The following is a 22,745-nucleotide window of genomic DNA, read 5'->3' as shown; positions in this document are numbered from 1 at the left end:
CTCTGTTGTTTCTTACTTGCTCTTGTTACTACTTAATCTTATGCTATCTGTTTCTCCCAGTCCATTTTGCAACTCGTTTCTCCTTTCTAATGCTGCATTCCTGTTCCCAACCTCTGCCAAGTTATTTATTTTTCCCAACAGCAGTAGCAAACTGCCGCATGAGATGCAACACAGCTGACCTCTACAAGTCCCACCTCCCCCAGAACTCTTCCAATGTCCCAAAAACCTACAAATCCTCCTTTGTGCCCAATCTTTCCAGCCATGCATTCATCTGCTCAATCCTCCTGTTCATCCAGATTTGATGCATTTGTGCGTAATCCGGAGATTCGCTACCATTTTGAAGTCCAGCTTGCTAGTTTCTTTTCCTAGTTTTCTAAAATCTAACTGCAGGACCTCCTATCTTCTTTCTATCCATGTTGTTTCTACCATTACCAACCTGGGTTCAAATCTGAGATTAAAGAAATACCTGCTCTAACTGTAGAATCTGTGCTTTCTCTATTACTACATCTTCTTCCTGGGCTATTCCCCCCGAACCCCAGCCATTGTACAGTTAAGCTACCTGCTGACTTAGCTTTGACTGTGTTCCTTAGATGAACCATCATCCTTCAGAACTAAATACTGACAGGAGATCAAGGTGTACTTGGGGGATTCTTGCACCAACTTCTTGGTCCCCTTTGATTGCCTGCAAGTCACCCATTGTCCCTCTGCTGCCATGCTCAATCAGCTTTGGGATGACCACATCCAGTAGTGTGTTACTGATGTAGCTCTCCACTTTGCAGTACTACAGTGAGGTGAGCTGCTGCTGAAGCTCTGAAGTTCTGAACTCGAGTTGCTCCAACTGATGACGTTTCCTGTGTGTTTGGTTGCCTAGTACAAGTAGTGTCGTGAAGTTCTTGCATGGAAATGATTGTGCACTACATGGGAGTTCAGTATTCAGTATGTATTTCTGATAAATACTTCTTGGTCAGAGCGGAAGAAATGTTTATTTCTTTCTCTTTTTTGAATAGTGATATAGTATTAGCAATCCCTCTAATCCTGTGGCACTACTTTTGTACCCAATGAGTTATTTCTACAGTGACTTTTTTGAGCAATCTAGGATGCATTATGTCCAGACCTGGTGCCTTATCAACTTTCAGTAAGGTTAGTCTTTTTAGTATAATTGTGTTTTAATATGCTCCAATCTGTTCGCAGGTGTTTGTGAAATGTCATTTTGATTATAATCCAGCCAATGACAGTTTAATTCCCTGCAAAGAGGCAGGATTGAAATTTTCCAGAGGGGACATTCTTCAAGTTGTGAATCGAGAAGATCTCAATTGGTGGCAGGTTGGTTCGACTTTACTGCATTGCAATTGAGTTTTTTTATTGCTTGCGTTTGTCCTAATGGGTGCAAGACAAAAATATTTGTCAATATTTCTTTTCATCTGTGTTCAAGCTTTCTATTTCAGATAATTCTAAGTTTGATTTTTTAAAAATTCTTTCATGGGATCTGGGCTTCACTGGCTAGACTAGCGTTTATTGTTCTTGAGAAGGTGGCAGTGAGCCACCTTAGACCTCTGCTGTCCATGTGGTATAGGTGTACCCATAGTACTGTTAGGGAGGAAATTCTTTAACAGTACAATGGTGATATATTTCCAAGTCAGGATGGTGTGTGCCTTGGAGGTGAAATTGCAGGTTCTGGACAATGAGGACAAATAAATTAATTTTGAATAATACTTAACAAAATATTCAGTTAAAACAAATGCACTGTCTTAGATGCTTCAGGAAAATTAAGCACTGGCTGGCTGTCTAGCTTTAAGTGATAGAAGTCATGTAACCATTTGTTGACCCATATTGAGCCTATGGCTTCTTGGGTTCTAAAATAACACAGTTGGAAAGGTGGAGCAACATGCATTCAGGCTTTCTGGCAAACCCTGTACAATTTCATATTGTCAAGCGTGTGGCACTGTGCTGCAGGATTTGCAATAGGTGTCCCTAGAGTGGAATCGTCATCATTCACAATGTCAGTGTACAAGATTTCCTGATAATGTGGCAATTTTTGGTGTTTGCGAGATTTGAGTCTACATTTGTAGATACAGAGGGAGTAACATTGTGATTTTTTTTATCTTGCTGAGCAGAGAGAATAAAGATGTGTGCGTACTTCTGTCGTAGAATGTGAAGTATTGTTTCTCAGGTTAAGATTTGAGGAGAAAAATAAATGTTTTCTCTTCCTGCCCAGTTGATTTTCGTTTAATTTTAGACTTTGAAAACTGATAAAATTAAAAACGAAGTTTCATCCAGATGATTTCTCTCCAACCACCAAGTGGTTATTTGGGGCAGCACAATGGCGCAGTGGTTAGCACTGCTGCCTCACAGCACCAGGGATCCGGGTTCGATTCCCAGCTTAGGTTATTGTCTCTGCAGAGTTTGTATGTTCTCCCCATGTCTGCATGGGTTTCAACCAGGTACTCCGGTTTCCTCCCACAGGCTGAAAGACATGCTGGTTAGGTGCATTGGCCATGCTAAATTCTCTCTCAGTATATCCAAACAGGCGCCAGAGTGTGGCAACTGGGGGTTTTTCACAGTAACTTAATTGCAGCATTAATGTAAGCCTACTAGTGACACCATCAGATAAACTTTTTTAAAAGCTTCATTTTCATGTACTGCATGTGGTTGTATGTTATCTGAAAAAAATTTAGAATGCAATAATGTTTTGTGAATAGATTTCATGTTTTGAGATTACATAACTACTTGCACTGGTCATTCTCTAAAATTGTGTTTGAAAATTGATTACGTAAATATCCCGACTTTGGGACAACACAAGTACATTGATTGCCTCTAGATAGAATGGAGAAGAAAAATAATGAAAACAGGATTTTCAAAATTGACTCATGCAAATGGTTCACTATCCTAAGTGATTAAAATAACAAAGGATGCAGTTTAGCAAATTGAAACTGTTGAGCTCAATTTTGAAATATGACTTGTGATCACCAAAATAGGTCACTGAAGTAAGCAGTGTTAGTGTGAACATGCATCTAGAGTGGAGTTTGAGAAATCCAGAAGGAACAAGCGTATTGACTCAAATTAACTTTTTGTTCTTATGTTCTAAATTGGTCACAAAATTTGCATGTTTTTTTTATCTCATCTGATAAGAATATAGTCACTTTATATAGCAACATTGTAAAAATTCAAGGCATATAATTATTTTTGTTATCTAGCCTTGACTAGAATTCATTTATGATACATATCCCCATGGTAGATTTCCTGATGCCATGGCCAACAAGAAACACAAATGGCCATTGATTTTGGTGGAACCAGAAAATCTCAGCAGGGCAGGTGCTAAGTTAAAGCTTTTTTTTTAATATGAAGGAAAGTGATCCCACACTCGTAAATGTTAATTTTCAGTATCAGAGGGGTTGCTTTGCAGTAACTAAGACATTTTTACATCATTGTGAATCAGGCAGAGAAAAAGGTGACAAGTATGAGAAGGGAGGCGGTCAATGCAGGATTGAGGGTATCGAACCTAAATGCACGCAGTATAGGGAACAAGGTAAATGAGCCTGTTCCATACGTTGAAATTGGCTGGTACGATGTTTTGGGCATCAGAGATGTGGCTGCAAGGGGATCAGGGCTGGGTTCTAAATATCCAAGGATATGTGTCCTATCAAAAGGACAGGCAGACAGGCAAAGAGGGCGGGGTTGCATTGTTAGTAAAGAATGAAGTTAAATTGAAAGCAAGAAACGATATAGAATCAGAAGGCATAGATTCTGTGTGGGCAGAGTTGAGGAATTGTTGAAGATAAAAAGATGGGAGTTATGTACAGGAAGATGGGAATTATGTACAGGCAGGCACCCTAGCAGTAGTCAGGATGTGAGACAGAAAATAAACCAGGAGCTAGAAAAGGCATATAAAAAAGAAGATATTACAGTAATCATGGGAGACTTCAATATGCAGGTGGACTGGGAAAATCAGGTAGGTAGTGGATCCCAGGAAAAGGAATTTGCGGAATGTTTAAAAGAAGTGTTTTTTGGAGCAGCTTGTGACAGAGCCTACTAAGGAACACACAGTTCTGGATTTGGTGATGTGTAATAAGGCAGACTTGATTAGGGAACTTAAGGTGAAGGAACCCTTAGAGAGCAGTAACCACAATATGATAGAATTTACCCTGCAGTTTGAGAGGGAGAAGCTGAAATCGGATATAACGGTATTACAATTAAATAAAGACAATTACAAAGACATGAGGGAGGAGCTGGCAGAGTTGATTGGAAAGGGAGCCTAGCAGGGAAGACAGTGGAACAATGGCAAGAGTTTTTGGGGTTATTTGGGAGGCAGAACAGAAATTCATCCCAAGGAGGAGGAATCATGCTATGGGGAGGATGAGACATCCATGGCTGATGACGGAAGTCAGGACAGCATAAAAGCAAAAGAAAAAGCATACCAAGTGGTGAGGATTAATGGGAAGCTAGAGACTTGAAAAGCCTTTAAAAGCAAACAGAGGGCAACTGAAAAAGCCATAAGGGGGGAGAAGATGAAATATGAATGTAAGCTAGGTAGTAATATAAAAGAAGATAGGAATTTTTTTTTTTTCAATTTATAAAAGGTAAGAGAGAGGCAAAAATAGACGTGGGACCACTGGAAAATGAGGCAGGAGAAGTAATAATAGGAAACAAAGAAATGGCAGAGGAACTGAATAATTACTTTGCATTTGTCTTCACCGTGGAAGGCATCAGTGGGATGCCAGAGCTCCAGGAGGATCAGAGGGCAAAGGTGAGTACAGTGGCCATCACGAAGGAGAAGGTTCTGGGGAAATTTGGACTACTCCCAGGGTTCTAAAATAGATAGCTGATGAAGTTGTGGAGGCATTGGTGGTGATCTTTCAGGTATCACTGGAGATAGGGAGGGTCATGATGTGGAGGTGCCGGCGTTGGACTGGGGTAAACAAGTAAGAAGTCTCACGCACCAGATTAAAGTCCAACAGGTTTATTTGGTAGCAAAAGCCACTAGCTTTAAGGAAGTGAATGGGTGGCTCAGGGATTGGTGTGGGAGGAATGGGTTTGAATTTATGGGGCATTGGCATCAGTATTGGGGTAGGTGAGACCTGTGAGACCTGCAGGATGGGGTTGGTCTAAACCGTGCTGGGACCAGAGTCCTGGCGAATCGTGTAAAGAGGACTGTAGACAGGGCTTTAAACTAATTGGGGGGGGGAGGGTGCGAGGGTAGGTGACATTACGGGGTCTAAAGTTAAGGAGAGGGTACAGGTAAGGGTAGAGGCCGAGGATGTCCCAATAATAAAGGGAGTAGGGGGCGTGAGTATGGTTGGTGGCGTTGCGGCAAATAGGGTCCAGGTGAAGGCTGGGATGAAGGCACTTTATCTGAATGCACGAAGCATTCAGAATAAAGTGGATGAGTTGGTGGCGCAGATCAGCACAAATGGATATGATCTGGTGGCCGTTACAGAGACGTGGCTGCAAGGTGACAGGGACTGGGAGCTGAATGTCCAGGGGTATCAAGTGTTTAGGAAGGATAGGCGGGAGGAAAAAGGGGGGGGAGCGTAGCTCTGCTGATTAAGGATAGCAACAGGGTGGTAGCAAGGGATGATATTGGAGCCAAAGAGCAGGAAGTGGAATCGTTGTGGGTAGAGATTAGGAACAGCAAAGGAAGACGCTGGTGGGTGTCGTCTATAGGCCCCCGAATAATGATCTGGAGGTGGGGCGGGCTGTTAACGCGCAAATAAGTGCGGCGTGCAGGAATGGGACGGCCGTAATTATGGGGGATTTCAATCTACGTATTGATTGGTCGACCCATGTTGGACGCGGTGGGCTCGAGGAGGAGTTCTTGGAATGCTGCCGGGATAGTTTCCTTGAACAGTGTGTGTTGGAGCCGACGAGGGAGCGAGCTATCTTGGATCTGGTGTTATGTAATGAGGCGGGTAGAATTAGGGACCTTGCGGTGAAGGATCCTCCTGGGGAGAGTGATCATTGTATGGTGGAGTTTCTGGTGCAGATGGAGGAGGAGAAAGTGGGTTCCCAGACACGCGTCCTTTGTTTGAACAGAGAGGAGTATGGTAGGATGAGAGAAGAATTGGCGAATGTGGACGGGGGGAGCGCATTGGAAGGTAGGTCTGCTGAGGAGCAGTGGAGGATCTTTAAGGAGATCTTTCTTGGTGCTCAGCAGAAATTTATTCCGATGGTCAAAAAGGACCGTAGGAGGAGAGGTAATAAGCCGTGGATAATGAAGGAGGTGAAGGAAAGTGTTAAACTAAAAGCGGAGGCGTTTAGAGTAGCTAAGAGTAGTGGGCGAGAAGAGGATTGGGAGAGGTTTAAATGTCAACAAAGATTGACAAAGAATTTGATAAAGAAGGGTAGGAGAAACTATGAAGCTGGGCTAGCGCTTAATAAAGGATAGCAAGAGTTTTTATAAATATATAAAAAGGAAGAGGCTGGCTAGGGTGAACGTTGGACCCTTAGAGGATGAGAAGGGGGACTTAGTGGTAGGAGATGGGGATATGGCTGAGGTCTTGAATAACTTTTTTGTTTTGGTCTTCACAGAGGAGGACATGAATAATTTGCCGGGTGTTAGAGATGGAAAGGTGGTAGGACTGGAGGGTCTCAATGACATTACTGTTACTAGAGAGGCTGTGCTCGACAGACTGGAGGGGCTGATTGTGGACAAGTCCCCAGGACCAGATGGAATGCATCCGAGGGTTCTGAAAGAAATGGCGGAGGTGATAGTGGATGCCTTGGTGGTTATTTTCCAGACGTCACTGGATTCCGGGGAAGTGCCGGAAGATTGGAAAACGGCTAATGTTACGCCGTTGTTTAAGAAGGGTGCCAGGCAAAAGGCAAGGAATTATAGGTCGGTTAGTTTAACGTCTGTTGTAGGTAAAATGTTAGAATCCGTCATCAAGGAGGAAATAGCGAGGCATCTTGAGGGGAATTGCTTGATAGAGCAGACGCAGCACAGTTTTGTTAAAGGGAAATCGTGTCTGACAAATTTACTGGAGTTCTATGAGGATGTGTCTAGGGCGGTGGATAAAGGAGAGCCGGTGGATGTGGTCTTTCTTGATTTTCAGAAGGCGTTTGACAAGGTACCTCACAAGAGGTTATTGCAGAAGGTCAGGGGACATGGAGTTGGGGGTAGGGTGTTAGCGTGGGTAGAGGATTGGTTGTCAAATAGGAGGCAGAGAGTGGGGGTCAATGGGTGCTATTTGGATTGGCGGTTGGTGACTAGTGGAGTGCCCCAGGGGTCGGTGCTGGGGCCTCAGCTATTTACCATTTATATAGATGATCTGGAGGAGGGAACCGAGTATATGGTGTCGAAATTTGCTGATGACACCAAGATTGGTGGAACGGCAAATTGTGCGGAGGGAGTCGAGAGTCTACAGGAGGATCTAGATAGGCTGGGCGAATGGGCCAGGAACTGGCAAATGGAATTTAATGATGGCAAGTGCGAGGTGGTCCACTTTGGTAGGAATAATGGTAGGAAGGATTATTACTTCAGTGGCGAAAAACTGCAGCAGGCGACGGTGCAGAGGGACCTCGGGGTCCTTGTGCATGAGTCGCAAAAACCCAGCTTGCAGGTGCAGCAGGTGGTCAGGAAGGCGAATGGGATGCTGGCCTTCATCGAGAGGGGGATTGAATATAAAAGTAGGGAGGTCTTGCTGCAGCTGTATAGGGCATTGGTGAGGCCGCAGCTGGAGTACTGTGTGCAGTTTTGGGCGCCGTACTTACGCAAGGATATTTTGGCCTTGGAGGGAGTGCAGAGGAGGTTTACTAGGCTGATGCCGGAGTTGAGGGGGTTGAGCTATGAGGAGAGGCTGAATAAACTAGGCTTGTACTCGTTAGAGTTTAGAAGAATGAGGGGAGATCTCATTGAGACGTATAAGATGATGAATGGGATGGATAGGTTAGAGGTGGAGAGACTCTTCCCGCTCAGAAAGGACAGTAGGACTAGGGGGCACAGCCTCAAGATAAAGGGGGGGGCGGTTTAGAACAGAGTTGAGGAAGAACTTCTTCACTAAAAGGGTGGTGAATCTCTGGAATTCTCTGCCCGTTGAAGTGGTGGAGGCTACCTCGCTAAATATTTTTAAGACGCGGGTTGATGGGTTTTTGATAAGCGAGGGGATTAAGGGTTATGGGGAGAGGGCGGGAATGTGGAACTGAGCCCAACAGATCAGCCGTGATCTTATTGAATGGCGGGGCAGGCTCGAAGGGCTAGATGGCCTACTCCTGCTCCTATTTCTTATGTTCTTATGCTCTTTCGGAGTGCTCGCTGCTCCTTTGTCAGGTGAGTGGGAGTTCTGATCACAAACAGAGCGTATAAAGACACGAACTCAATTTACAAAATAATGGCTGGAATGCGAGTCTTTACAGGTAATCAAGTCTTAAAGGTACAGACAATACAAGCGGAGATAGTGTTAAGCACAGGTTAAAGAGATGTGTATTGTCTCCTGACAGGACATTTAGTGAGATTTCACAAGCCCAGGCAAGTCGTAGGCGTTACAGATAGTGTGACATGAGCCAACAGGGAGGGCCCCAGAGGACTGGGAAGTAGCTAATATAACATCACTGTTTAAGAAGGGAGGGAGGCAGCAGACAGGAAATTATAGGCCAGTTAGCCTGACTTTGATCATTGGCAAGATTTTAGAGTTCATCATTAAAGATGTGATCGTGTGCATGATAAAATAGGACTGAGTCAGCACAGCTTTATCATGGGGACGTCATGTCTGACAACTCTGTGAGAGTTCTTTGAGGAGGTGACAAGGAAGTTAGACAAAGAAGAATCAGCGGATGTGATTCATTTGGATTTCCAGAAGACTTTTGTTAAGATGCCACATAGGAGACTGTTAAACAAGTCAAGAGCCCATGGTGTCAAGGATAAGATCCTGGCATGGATAGAGGATTGGCTGATTGACAGAAGGCAGAGAATGGGAATAAAGGGGTCTTTTTCAGGATGGCAGCTGGTGACTACTGGTGCCTCAGGGGTCAGTGCTGGGACCACAACTTTTCGCAATATACATTGACGATTTGGAAGAAAGAACCGAAGGCACCATTGCTAAGTTTGCAGATGATGCAAAGATATGTAGAGGAACAGGTAGTAGTGAGGGAACAGGGGGGCTGCAGAAAGACTTGGACAGGCTAAGAGAGTGGGCAAAGAAGTGGCAGATGGAATACAATGTGGAAAAGTGTGAAGTGATGCATTTTGGAGGTGAAATGGAGCCATAGACTATTTTCTAAATGGGGAAATGCTTAGGAAATCAGAAGCACAAAGGGACTTGGGAGCCTTTGCTCAAGATTCTGTTAAGATTGACATGCAGGTTCAGTTGACAGTTAGTAAGGCAAGTGCAATGTCGATGCAATGCAATCGAGAGGGCTAGAATACAAGAGCAGGGATGTACTTCTGAGACTGTATAAGGCTCTAGTCAGACCCCATTTGGAGTATTGTGAACAGTTCTGGGCCTGTATGTAAGAAAGGATGTGCAGCCTTGGAAAGGGCCCAGAGGAGGTTCACAAGAATGATCTCTGGGATGAAGAGCTTGTCATATGATGAACAGTAGAGGATTCTGGGTCTGTACCCATTGGAGTTTAGAAGGATGAGGGGGGGGAACCTTATTGTAATTTATAGAATACTGCTGGGCCTGGATAGAATGGACGTGGAGAGAATGTTTCCACGAGTAGGAAAAACTCTAAAACAAAGGCACAACCTCAGGCTAAAGGGACGATCCTTTAAAACAGAGATGAGGAAGAATTTCTTCAACCAGAGACTGGTGAATCTGGGAACTCTTTGCTGCAGAAAGCTGTGGAAGCCTGGTCATTGTGTGTCTTTAAGACAGACAGGTTCTTCATTAATAATGGGATCGGGGGTTATGGGGAAAAGGCAGGAGAATGGGGATGAGAAAAATGTCAGCCGTGATCGAATGGCAAGAGCAGATTCAATGGGTCAAGTGGCTCCTATGTTTTATGGTCTTATCAAACATTTACTTGTGCTGGAATGGACAACCCCTGTTTATAAAGTGCAAGAATATTGCATCATTCCTTGCTCTGAGCAGCATTCTGATGCTGAGTTCTTTGGTGAGATACCGTTACAGCAAAGCTTCTGGAAGAGTAGAGCGACTCAGAAAAACAATTTGTTGATTTCTGCAATAAAAACTAGAAAATGGTGGAAATATCAGGCAGCATGTGTTCTGAGAAAAATAGAGTTTTGACCTTTTATCAGCTGTTTTCAGCATTTTCTGTTTTTATTTCATCATCTGCAATATCTTGCTTCTATATTTCTGATTGTGTTTGTACAGTTGCCGGAAGTTATGCTTGATTCATACTTGATTTATTGTGAGCACTTTTAGCTTCACCGTTCGGCCAGATTTTGCATAGAAACATTATTCAATTTTCATGTTGTCCTTTTAATTCACTTTATGCTCTAATGTGTTCAAAGTACTGTTGACACTGTAGACGTTGAAAATCAAGCAATTTAAATGAATACATTTGTGCAGGTTTGTCGTGATGTTGCTTTTTAGGTTGAATATACTGGTGGATTTCTTGTGGCACTGTGCAAAAAGTCAAAAAAGATTACGCTGTATTTTTAGCCAAGCTGTCATAGGTTTTCTTGCACAGCAGCTTCATTGCAATCAGAGATCTTGCCTGTTCCTTTTCTCAAACTGGAATTTTATTGAACGTGACCACTAACTCCACCTGCTGTCCTTCCATGGAAGCACCTTCAGATACTTTCCAAGATGCAAAGTTGCTTCACAGTTAACAGCAATTTCTGCATTGAACACACCACAGAGCACAAAACCATAGTTCTCCTTCGCGTTCCCTCCAAGCAGCATTACTACCTTATTTGTATCAGTTTCTCTCTCTCTCTCTCTCTGCCACCAGTTTGTTCAAAAGCTTGTGTTTATGGAATGAAATAATTTCAGGGTACAGGGCTTCTTTGTAATTTTTTAGTGGTTTTATTCAAATTTGATTTTTTTTTTAATGCTGTCTTGAACTGCCTATGCTTAAAATGTGCATTGCCCAATTTCATTTGATGTTTGTGCTGTGGTTGATGGATGACTTAAGTAATTACTATAATTTTGGCAAAAAATGGCAAGGAAAATCTAAAGATTACTTCACACTTCTACTTGATCATAGAAACATAAACTAGCAGCAAAAGTTGGTCATTCTGCCATTTGAGACTGTTCCGCCATTCATCTTGATCATGGCTGATCATCAATTTCAATATCCTGATTTCCCCTTTTCCTGCATCCCTTGATCCCTTTAGCCTCGAGCTATATCTAATTTCTTCTTGAAATCAGACAACGTTTTGGCCTCAACTACATTCTGTGATAGTGATTTCCACATATTTGCTACCTTCTGGGTGAAGAAATTTCTCTTCATCTCAGTTCTAAAAGGTTTACCTTTTATCTTCAAACTATGACACCTAGCTCTAGACTGCTCCACCATTGGGAATATTCTTTCTGTATCTACCCTGTCTAACCCTGTCAGAATTTTATGTTTCTAATGAGATCCCCTTTTATTCTTCTAAACTCCAGTGAATATAATCCTAACCGATTTAGTCTCTTCTCATATGACAGAGCTGCCATCCCAGGAATCAGCCTGGTAAACCTTGTATTCCCTCAATAGCAAGGATATCCTTCCTCAAAAAGGATAGCAAAACTGCACAACATACTCAAGGTCTGGCCTCACCAACACCCTGTACAATTGCAGCAAAACATCCCTAACCGATATTCAGATTCACTCGTTATGAAGGCCAACGTAACATTTGAATTTGTTACTGTCCGCTGCACCTGCGTGCTTACTTTCAGCAGGAGGACTCCAAGGACTTGTTGAGTATCCACCTTTCTGAAGTTACACCTATTCAAGTAATAATCTGTCTTCCTATTGTTGCTCCCAAAGTGGATAATCTCACATTTATCTATATTATACTGCATCTGCCATTTGGATGCTCACAGCCTGTCCAAATCACCCTGAAGCACTTTTGCATCCTCCTCACCGCTCACCCTTCCTCCCAACTTTGCACCATCTGCAAACTTAGAGATAATACATTCAGTTCCCTCTTCCAAATCATGCAGATCACTGTGGAATCCGACTAGTCATTGACTACCAATCATAAAAAGATCCATTTATGCCAACTCTTTGCTTCCTGTCTGCTAATCTATCCCTCTCAAGACATTACCTATAATCCTGTGTGCTTTAACTTTACATAGTCTGTTATGTGAGACCTTGTCCAAAACCTTCTGGAAGTCAAAATAAACCACATCTACTGGTTCTTCTCAGTCAGCTCTACTAGTTACATTCTCAAAAAATTCCAATGCATGATTTCCTTTTTGTATCCATGTTAACTTTGATTATACCACTGCCTTCCAAATACTGACTTATGAAATCCTTGATAATAGACTCTAGTAACATCCCCAGTAAACATTAGGCTCACTGGTCTATAGCTCCCTGTTTTCTCTCTCCCTCCCTTTTTGAATAGCAGGCTTACATTAGCTATCCTTCTGTAGAACTATTCCAGAGTCCAAAGAATTTTGGAAAATAACCGCCAATGGATCTACTATTTCCAGGGCTACTTCCTAAGTACTCTGGGATGAAGATTATCAGGACCTGGAGATTTATCCACCTTAAATCCCATCAATTTCCCCAAAACCATTTCTCCACTAATGTTGATCTCCTTCAGCTCCTCACTAAAGCACTTTTCTCTCAGTACTTCTGGTACATTATTCAAGTCTTCCTTTGTGAAGACTGAAGCAAAGTACGAACTTAGTTCCTCAGCCAATTCTTTATTCCCCATTATGAATTCTCCCATTTCTGACTGTAAAGGACCTACATTCGTTTTTGTCAATCTTTATCGCTTAACGTATCTATAGAAACTTCTACAGTCAGTTTTTATGTACCCTGTTAGCTTACTTTCATGCTCTATTTTTCCCTTTTTAATCAATCTCCTGGCACTGGGGAGGAATTTGTACAGTGTGTAATGGAAGGATCCCTGGAGCAGTATGTGGATAGCCCGACCAGAGAGGGGGCTATACTGGATTTGGTTCTGGGGAATGAGCCTGGGCAGGTGGTTGACGTTGAAGTAGGAGAGCATGTGGCTAACAGTGACCACAACTCTGTCTGGTTTAAGATATTAATGGATAAAGATGAAGCCTGTCCTAAGGGGAGGGTGTTAAACTGGGGGAGGGCTAGATACAACCGGATTAGGCAGGATCTTAAAGATACGGACTGGGGTAAGCTGTTTGATGGCAGGTCGACGCTGGGTATGTGGGAGTCTCTCAAGGGAAAACTAAAATCTTTGCAGGAAAGACATGTGCCGGTCAAGAGGAAGGATGGGAAGGGTAGGATTAGAGAGCCGTGGGTAACTAGGGATATTGAGGACCTGGTCAGGAGGAAGAGGGAGGCATACATTAGATCTAGGCATTTGAGGACAGAGATAGCGTTAGAAGAATACAGAGAATGTAGGAGAGAACTTAAAAGGGGCATCAGAAAGGCAAAAAGGGGCCACGAAATGGCTTTGGCGGGTAGGATTAAGGAAAATCCTAAGGCATTTTACTCCTATGTTAGAAACAAAAGGATGGTTAGAGGGAAGATTGGTCCTCTCAGGGACAGAGGAGGGGAACTATGCTTGGAGCCTGGGGGAATGGGGGAGATCTTGAATGAATACTTTGCGTCGGTATTCACGCAGGAGAGGGGCCTGATGTCTGGTGCTGTGCTTGAGGAGTTTGAGGATCCGTTGAGGGAAATAGTCATCACGAGGGAAGAGGTGTTGGGACTTTTAGACAGTATAAAGACGGATAAATCTCCGGGGCCTGATGGCATCTATCCCAGGCTGCTAAGGGAGGTGAGGGATGAAATTGCTGGGCCTCTGACGCAAATCTTTGTCTCTTCTTTGGACACAGGTGAGGTCCCAGAGGATTGGCGGATTGCAAATGTAGTACCGTTGTTTAAAAAGGGTCAGAGGGATAACCCAGGGAATTATAGGCCGGTGAGCTTGACTTCAGTTATAGGCAAGCTAATGGAGAGGATCCTCAAGGATAGGATGTATGAACATCTGGAGCGCTGCAATCTGATCAGGGATACGCAGCATGGCTTCGTTACAGGGAGGTCGTGCCTTACGAATCTAGTGGAATTTTTTGAAGAGGTGACAAAAACGGTTGACGAAGGACAAGCCGTTGATGTCGTCTATATGGATTTCAGTAAGGTGTTTGACAAGGTCCCTCATGGTAGGCTGATAGAAAAGGTGAAGGCTCATGGGATACAAGGCCAGGTATGTAGATGGGTGGAGAACTGGCTTGGGAGGAGGAGACAGCGGGTAGTAGTGGAAGGCTCCTTTTCCAATTGGAGGCCTGTCACCAGTGGTGTGCCGCAGGGCTCGGTACTAGGACCTCTTCTATTTGTAGTATATATTAATGACTTGGAAGAGGGGGTAGGTGGTGTGATCAGCAAATTTGCTGATGACACTAAGATGGTTGGATTGGCGGGTACTGAGGAGCAGTGCCTGGCAATGCAACAGGACATAGACAGGCTGGTAGATTGGGCAGATAGATGGCAAATGGAATTTAATCCGGAGAAATGCGAGGTGATGCACTTTGGCCGGAATAATGTGGAGGGGAGTTATACGATAAAAGGTAGAACTATCCGGAGTATAGATACGCAGAGAGACCTGGGGGTGCAAGTGCACAAGTCCCTGAAGGTGTCGGTGCAGGTGCAGAATGTGATGAGGAAAGCGTATGGTATGTTAGCCTTCATAGGAAGGGGTATAGAATATAAGAGTAGGAGTCTGATGTTGCAGTTGTATAGAACGTTGGTTAGGCCTCACTTGGAGTACTGCGTCCAGTTCTGGTCGCCGTACTACCGGAAGGATGTAGAGATCCTGGAGAGAGTGCAGAGGAGATTTACCAGGATGCTGCCTGGTATGGAAGGGCTGTCTTACGAGGAAAGATTGAACGAACTTGGGCTGTTTTCCCTTGAGAGACGTCGGCTGAGGGGGGATCTAATAGAGGTTTATAAGATTATGAAGGGGATAGATAGAGTAAATGGTGGTAAGCTTTTTCCGCTATTAGAAATGGATAGAACGAGGGGTCATGGGCTTAGGGTGAGGGGGGCTAGGTATAAGACAAATATTAGAGGGCAGTTTTTCACGCAAAGGGTAGTGGGGGTGTGGAATGCACTGCCGAGTAAGGTGGTGGAAGCAGGCACGCTAGGGTTGTTTAAGAGTCACTTAGACAGCCACATGAGCGGTCTACATATAGGGGGATATAGCAGGCCTTACTAAACATTGTAGGCTTGGGATTCCGTTTTTGCCTCAGGGATGTTACAGTCTTTGCTTGTTTAATAATGAATTTTTTGTCTCCACAGGCATTTAAGTCCACCTTGTTGACCAGCAAGGGGCATGCATGCGGCAGGTTGTAGTGGGCTGCTCTTGGATGTTGCTTTGGGAGTTGCCTATTGCTTCATGTCGTTAGTGTGCTTAAACTGGACCATCTCGAGGGCAACATGACAGCTCAGAGACTATCTCTGTTGCTGTGCGGACACATGGATTTGGGCCTGTGTCTGTGGGAGTTTGCGCGTTCTCCCCGTGTTTGCGTGGGTTTCCTCCGGGTGCTCCGGTTTCCTCCCACATCCCAAAGATGCGCTTTTAGGCTGATTGATTGGGTAACAAATTGTCCCTATATTGGACCTCCCTGATCCTCGCACATTAGGCGTAGACTAAAATCATGAATAGGTCACTGAGACAATGGGACGGCGGCGCGGGCTCGTTGGGCCGAAGGGCCTGTTTCCCGTGCTGTGTTGTTCTTTGTTCTTTGTTCACTCTTTTTCTGAATTTTAAACTGCTCCCAATGCTCAGACCTATTGTCTTTTCTTGCCAATTTGTATGCTTCTTCCTTGAATCTGATGCTACGTCGAATTTCCCTTGTAAGCCATGGTTTGTCCACAATTCCTTTACCACTCTTGCACCCATACTGGAACAACTTCTGGAGTTCACCAATTCATTCTTTAAATGCCTGTCCACTGTCTTTCTTTTCAGTAATGTTTCCCAAACCATCATGGCCAATTCATTGCCTCATACCATCATAGTTACCTTTATTCAGATTCAGGATCCTGATCTCAGAGACAACTACATCATTATCTACCTTGACAAAGAATTATATCATATTATGGTCACTCAGCCCCAAAGGTTCTCTCTAGATTGCCAGCCTTTCTATTGCACAATACCCAGTCCAAGATGGCCTGCTCCCTTGTTGATTCCTCGACATATTGCTCCAGAAAACCATCCTGTATGCACTCCAGAAATTCCTCCTCTATTATACTGTGATTAATTTGACACTCCCAACCTAAATGCAGATTAAAGTCACCCATAATCACAGATGTTCCTTTAACACATGTATCTCTGATTTTCTGTCTAATGCTTTTCTCAGAATTACCGCTGAAGTTTGGTGGTTTGTATACCACCTCCACCACTATTTTTGCCCCTTGTTGTTTCATAACTTGGCCCAGATTCCACATCATCAAACTAACATCTTTCATCAATAGCATGTCAAGATCATCTTTAATCAACAATGCAATTGCACCACCTTTTCCTTTCCATCTGCATAGAATCATACAGTGCAGAAGAAGGCCATTTGGCCCATCAAGTCTGCACCGACCACAATCCCAGCCAGGCCCTATCCCTATAACGCCATGCATTTACTTTAGCTAGACCTCTTGACGAAGGGGCAATTTAGCATGGTCAATCCATCAAACCCGCATATCTTTGGACTGTGGGAGGAAACCCACACAGGCACAGAGAGAACGTGCAAACTCCATGCAGTGACCCAAGCCAGGAATCGAACCCAGGCCCCTGGGGCTGTGAGGCAGCAGCTCTTGCCACTGTGCTGCCTTTCCTAAATACTGGATAGCCCTCAGTTTATTTCCCATCCTTACTCACCTTGGAGTCATGTCTCCGTAATGCCAATCATATTCCTAATTCATCTATTAGGACTAAAGCTAATTCATCCATTTTGTTTTGAATGCTCCAAGCATTCAAATACAAATCCTTAAGGTGTGCACTTTTAACATTTTTCCGTTTCCTACTAATTTTTTACTCCTTATCTGACTCTGACCCTTGATATCTCTGCCTATCACTTTCCTTATTCCCCTTACTGTCTTCTCCTTTTGTTCTTAATTCCCCCTGCTCTGAATCCTTGCAAAGGTTCCCATCCCCCTGCCATATTAATTTAAACCCTCCCCAATCACACTAGCAAGTACCCTGCACCTCCCCCCCCCCCCCCCCCCACACACACACACACACACACACACACACACACACACACACACACACATCAGTCCCAATACTGTCCAGGTGTAACCCATCCAATTTGTACAGGTGCTATCTCCCCCAGAATCAGTCCTAATGCCCTAGGAATCTGAAACCCTCCTCGCAACATATTTTCAGCCACGTAATCATCCTTTGTATCCTACTGTTTCTATTCTGACTAGCACGTGGCACAGGTAATAATCCTGAGATCACTACCTTCGAAATCCTACTTTTCAGCTTGCTTCCTAGCTCCCTATGTTCTGTTTTGAGGACCTTATCCCTTTTTAATCTGTGTTGTTTGTACCAAAGCATAGTACGACCGCTGGCTGTTTTGCTTTCTTCCTTCAGCAAGTCATGGTTTGGATGTCATAGATCCTTCCATACCAACTTACAAATCTTCCTCCCCATCCTTGCTTTTTTATTGTACTGAGAAGTGCAAATTTAGCACACAAAGGGTGTTATAATTGAAAGGTGATTGAATGAAGAGTGCAGTAAGTCAGGAAGAGTGGATAGGGTTGAGTGATGAGTAATAAACCACCAATATGAAGGAAGTGCAGAATGGAAGAGCCTCCTCCAGAAACCATGAGTTAATGGAAAATGAGTCACAGGATGAGTCTTCAATTACAGATCAAACAGATCAAGCTGAAGTAAAACTGGATTGCAACAAATGCAGCTTTTGGCTGTGGGTCATCTGGCAACCTATATAAAAATGTATCATGCCAGATCTGATCAAAAAAACAATAACAGATGATTCTCAAGTGTTCAACAATACTGTTTGGGTTTAGCTTTAGTTAAAATCCAGAGGGAAACCATCATACTGAAAATCATATTTGCAACTCTGGATTAGGCCTGATCTTTCAAGAGTTTCTGTGAATTAATGAACATGTATCACTGTAATGCAATAATATGTTGCACTTGGAAAGATAAAAGGCAGGATATATCAAAAAAATGGCCAAGTGTCAGCTTCTGATTGAAAACTCTTGTGTTTCTCTCTAAAAACATGAATTTTCTCTCCAGATCGTCTGACACATTGTCAAAAACAGGTGTTGGGGGCGTGGTGGTGGGATATTTTGTGTCATCATCCTGTGCTCCACTACCTGAGGGCTATACTCACCTCCGTGCTCCTGGTGTGATCATCATTATGACTGGTTTCCGATTTTGGAAACCAATAATGATTCCCACTATTGTGATGTCACACTGGCAAGGGGGAGCATCTGACTTTTTCCTGAAGTAACGGTATAAAGCCATTTAATGACATCAAAATTCATTCTAAACTGACACATCATCAGGGAGGCCTGGGAACATTGCACCAGCGTAAATCCCATTATGGCTCTCTTTTGAGATTTAATGGACTTAATGGGATTTACGTGCACGGTGAATGGGCTGGGGAATCGAACCCAAATGTATTACCGTTTCCTAAAGGTAACATGTACTCCAGCAAATGTCACGACTAGCGAGAGATAATTGGAGTAGTTATGTTTAATTTCAGGCTTATCAAATGAAGGGAGGAGGAAATGCAGGTCTAATTCCCAGTCAGATGTTAGAAGAAAAGAGAAAAGCCTTTGTTAAACGGGACTGGGATCTTTCAGGCTCATCTGGTAAGATGATGTTCAGTTTTTTTTTAATTGTTGTAGCTTGCTTAAAGAATTTGTGGCTGGAATAAAAACTCTATATTTATTGTCTCATATTCTGCTTTGTCCTTTGATCAGTACCATTTTGTGGAACATTAATTGGTAAAAAGAAGAAAAAAATGATGTACCTCACAACGAAAAATGCAGGTAAAGTACATCTAATAGTTACGTTGTTCCCTCTGAGATCAAAAACTAAAATATTTCACCTTTTCTACTTTGGAAATTTAACTGATCTATTTATTGCTAAATTAGCTGATAATGTCATCTGATGTTTCTAAATATTCATGGACAAACTGCTAAAATAAGTGCAAACAAGTGGCAAAATACTAGCTGCAGTGGTAGTGAAAAAGATTATTGTTGAAGAAACATTTAAAGGAGAAGGGATTTAGTGATAGTGAGGGAGATAATACTAAGGCTGAGAAGGGTGAATGCTCTGCCACCGTGATGATGGGTAAACAAAGCTCAAAATGAATCATCTGTAGTCTAATGTCTTACCTTTGGATGTTAGCAAGGGGGTTTTGGAGGAGGTGAGTTTAGAGTTTTCAATGCAGCAAGATTTAATAGGGTGAAAGTGGAAATTGATGGAAGAGGGAGTGTAAAAGGGGGGAAATTGATTGTAGGTGGTGTAAATCTGGTGAGGTTGAAAGAGAGGTGAGGGTAAAATCATTGGGTTGAAGCCTGGGACTATGTGAGCGTGGAAGAGTAGATTGTTCTTAGATTTGGGGCAAAGTGATGACGGAGTGCTAGGTATCTGAACAAAACAGATTCAAGCAATTGTAAAACAAATTGATTTCAATTTATCAAATATTTTATATTAATCATTGAGAGTAAACCTAGGATTATCTGTACAATATTATTAAAAATTCATTCGTGGGATGTAGACATCACTGGCTAGGCCAGGATTTGTCCTTAATAATCCTTAATTGCCTTTCGGAAGATGGTGGTGAGCCACCACCTTCAACAGCTGCAATCCATGTAATATTGGTAGATTCATATTGCTATTGGGAAGGGAGTTCCTGGATTTTGACCCATTGAACAGTGAAGGAATGGCAGTATATTTCAGTGTCAGGATGGTAACATAATAAACAGTTGCCAATATTAATTCCAAAGAAGAAGAAATAAAAACAAAGTGCTTGGAAAATTTAGCAGGTCTGGCAGCATCTGTGGAGAGAAAAACAGTTAAATATGATTCTTTTCAGAATGCTCTTATTTCTAGCATCCACAGTATTTTGTTTTTTTTTCAGAAGACCCTTATCTGATGAGCCTCCTTGAACAGTTGGTGACATATAATTTTCTCAGAATAGTTCAATGATATAATGTACATTTAATTCCAAAAATCATTCAGTATGTTAAGCAAAGTGATGGATGGGGTTATTTACAGGTGATGCCAAATTAGACGGGCAGTGCGCTCTGAAGGACAAGCTCAGAAATGAGTTAGACAAACTGTGTAAATTCACACTCCTCTCTCTGATTAAATTTATTTTCAATAAATATATAGCACTGCACTAGGGAAATAAGTGAGACACATGCATTACAAAACTTTTTGAAAAAGATGTGGATGAAATTGGTTAAATTTTTGAGTTTTGTTGAAAAATTTGTCACAAGATGTGGATGAAGTGTTGTTTTCCAATATTACGATTTTAAGGCAAAATGCTTTTGCATATTTTGAAAAGTGGGTAGATGACACAGGTTAATGGAATTGCTTTCTCCGATGATGATAGCGACAAGAACTTGTATCTGTATAGCTTCATTAACAGACTAAAACATCGTGAGGAGCATTAAAAAGCAAAGTTAGAAAACAAGCTGCACAAAAAGATACTAGGGCAGATATCTAAAAGCCTTGTCAAGGAACATGGTTTCACACCACAAATGAAGATGGAGAGATAGAGAGATGAGACATGTAAGGAGGAAATTCCAGAACTTGGGAGCCAAAGCAGCTGAAGGCAAGGCCACAAATGATGCAGTGAGTGAAACCAGGAATATTCTTAAAAGGCTAAAATTACTTGAGTGCTGATGTATCAAACCATTTTTGGCTGGAGGAGATTGCAGAGATGGAGAAGAGCAAGGTCATGGAGGAGTTTGAAAACAATTTTAAAGTTAAGATATTGCCTGACTAGATCAGCAAGCACGGTGATAACGAAACAAGACTTATTCCAAGTAAAGACACATGCGGCATTGAAATAGTCAAATCTCAAAGGTAATAAAGGCATGCATGAGAGTTTCAGCACCAGGTTGACCCGGAAGCAATAATAACAAGGAAAATTTGTAATTACTTCAGAATCTTTTGGGGAAATCATAAACTTTTTTTTATATGTTTGAAAAAGGTATCAGTTGCAAAGGGATCACTTATAATTTTAGATAGTGAAAAATACTGTTCCATGTGACTAGAAGATCCTTGACCTGAAGGATCAACATCTGTGAAACAGGGAGGAGGTTAAAATATGGAAGCTGTATAGTGGCTAGGCAAGAAAGAAAAAGACAGAGAGAGAAGTGGTCAACAAGCTAAGTGGGAGAGCTGGATTTCTGAACGGTTGGGAAGTGCATTTAGGACTGCTATTGCTCTTTCTTTCACTTCCAAGTGATTGAATGCCCAGAATCAGGACTACTGCATAAAGGTCAAGTCAGTTTTGGAAGCAATCACAACCAGCAGGAGCTAAGAGTTGAGAAGGTTCCAGTAAGAAGTGCGTTTTATGGAGAAGATAGCATAGGCAGGGTCTTGTTTATGCAAAAGCTACTTCCTGCATAAAATTGGTCAAGTATTTGAAGGAAAGGGACTGTAATTTTGCTTGGAGATGCGTGGTGAAAATCCCACATCATGTTTCGGCACACTTTCTACAGAATTTTACTGTTCTTAGGAAGCAATCCATTGTCACTCCCAGCTTCCAATGGGTTCACTTCTCCCTGTTCCTTCAAGTTATAACATTGAGGGAGGGATTTTTTGGTTATGCTCGCTTCAAAATGGAAAATCCTGTCAAGGTCAACAGATCCTTGTTGTTCCCATGGTGGGCGGGATGGGAAAATTCTCCCCAGAGTGCCTTTTGATGGTTCTCTCCCTTAGATTTCAGTGAAGTCCTGGACTGACTACCAGCTGTAGGGCCACGCTGGTGATTTTTCCTCTTAGCTTTACATGGACAAATCTCAAGTGTACAGAATGACATGGGATGCATCTCTTCCCTATTCTGCCTGATGTTGACAGACAACTCATAGCCTTCTCCTTGCTGCTGATCTGATTAATTGCAGACCTCTGTCTCTGAGACGTCTTGCTCCAAAAATCCAGGCAGAATATTTGTCCACAAGTCAGCCCTGCCTGTGTGAGCATTTTGCATTTCGCTCTCAACAGGTCTCAACCTGGGCCCTCATCTCTGTTAACCAAGTCTCCCAAGCTTCTTGTGAGGCAGAATTCATAGCAGATCACTGACTGTCTTCATTGCTTTCTCTTTATCTTAAGTTAAAGAGATTGTTTAAAACATAAATTCATATACTTTGCATTTATAACATGATTCTGATTCATGTTAAATTAAAAATTGCAGCTAGTGAAAACCTGTTTGTGGGTGCTCATTTGGTAAATTTGGTCATTTTTGTTTATGGATCCCATGGAAATTGTAACATTAAATAAGAATGGAATCAGGTGATTGCAGTCCAATGCAACTGGATGACAGTGGAGAGACGTTGGAGGAAGGTGGTGATGTCAGTTATGTCAAAGGTTGCTGCAGACTGGTCAAGAAGGGCAACTAAGTAATGTTGACATTTGCCACATTGGGCCCGATTTTACCATTTGGAGTCTAAGGGCTGGATCTGGGCACAATACAGATCCGAGCCCAGGATCCTCTTAGCAGCGCACCCAT

The 22,745-nt window shown here is 42.7% G+C and overlaps 1 protein-coding gene across 10 annotated transcripts in view; it reads left to right on the top strand.

Annotated features, from left to right (window-relative positions):
* pals2a (protein associated with LIN7 2, MAGUK p55 family member a) overlaps positions 1–22,745 on the top strand; it is a 228,761-nt gene that overhangs the window by 191,093 nt on the left and 14,923 nt on the right. For all 10 annotated transcript variants that reach the window (XM_080206828.1, XM_080206864.1, XM_080206837.1 and 7 more), the window contains 3 exons: positions 1,192–1,323; positions 18,759–18,867; positions 18,979–19,047. In XM_080206828.1, the coding sequence (XP_080062954.1) occupies positions 1,192–1,323; positions 18,759–18,867; positions 18,979–19,047 (310 nt within the window). The remainder of the gene's footprint in view (positions 1–1,191; positions 1,324–18,758; positions 18,868–18,978; positions 19,048–22,745) is intronic.

The sequence above is a fragment of the Carcharhinus amblyrhynchos genome, chromosome 2, assembly GCF_965287045.1.
Source record: "Carcharhinus amblyrhynchos chromosome 2, sCarAmb.v2.hapA, whole genome shotgun sequence".
NCBI lineage: Eukaryota > Metazoa > Chordata > Chondrichthyes > Carcharhiniformes > Carcharhinidae > Carcharhinus > Carcharhinus amblyrhynchos.
Note: the sequence above shows the minus strand (reverse complement) of the source record. Positions and strands in the feature narration are given on the sequence as shown.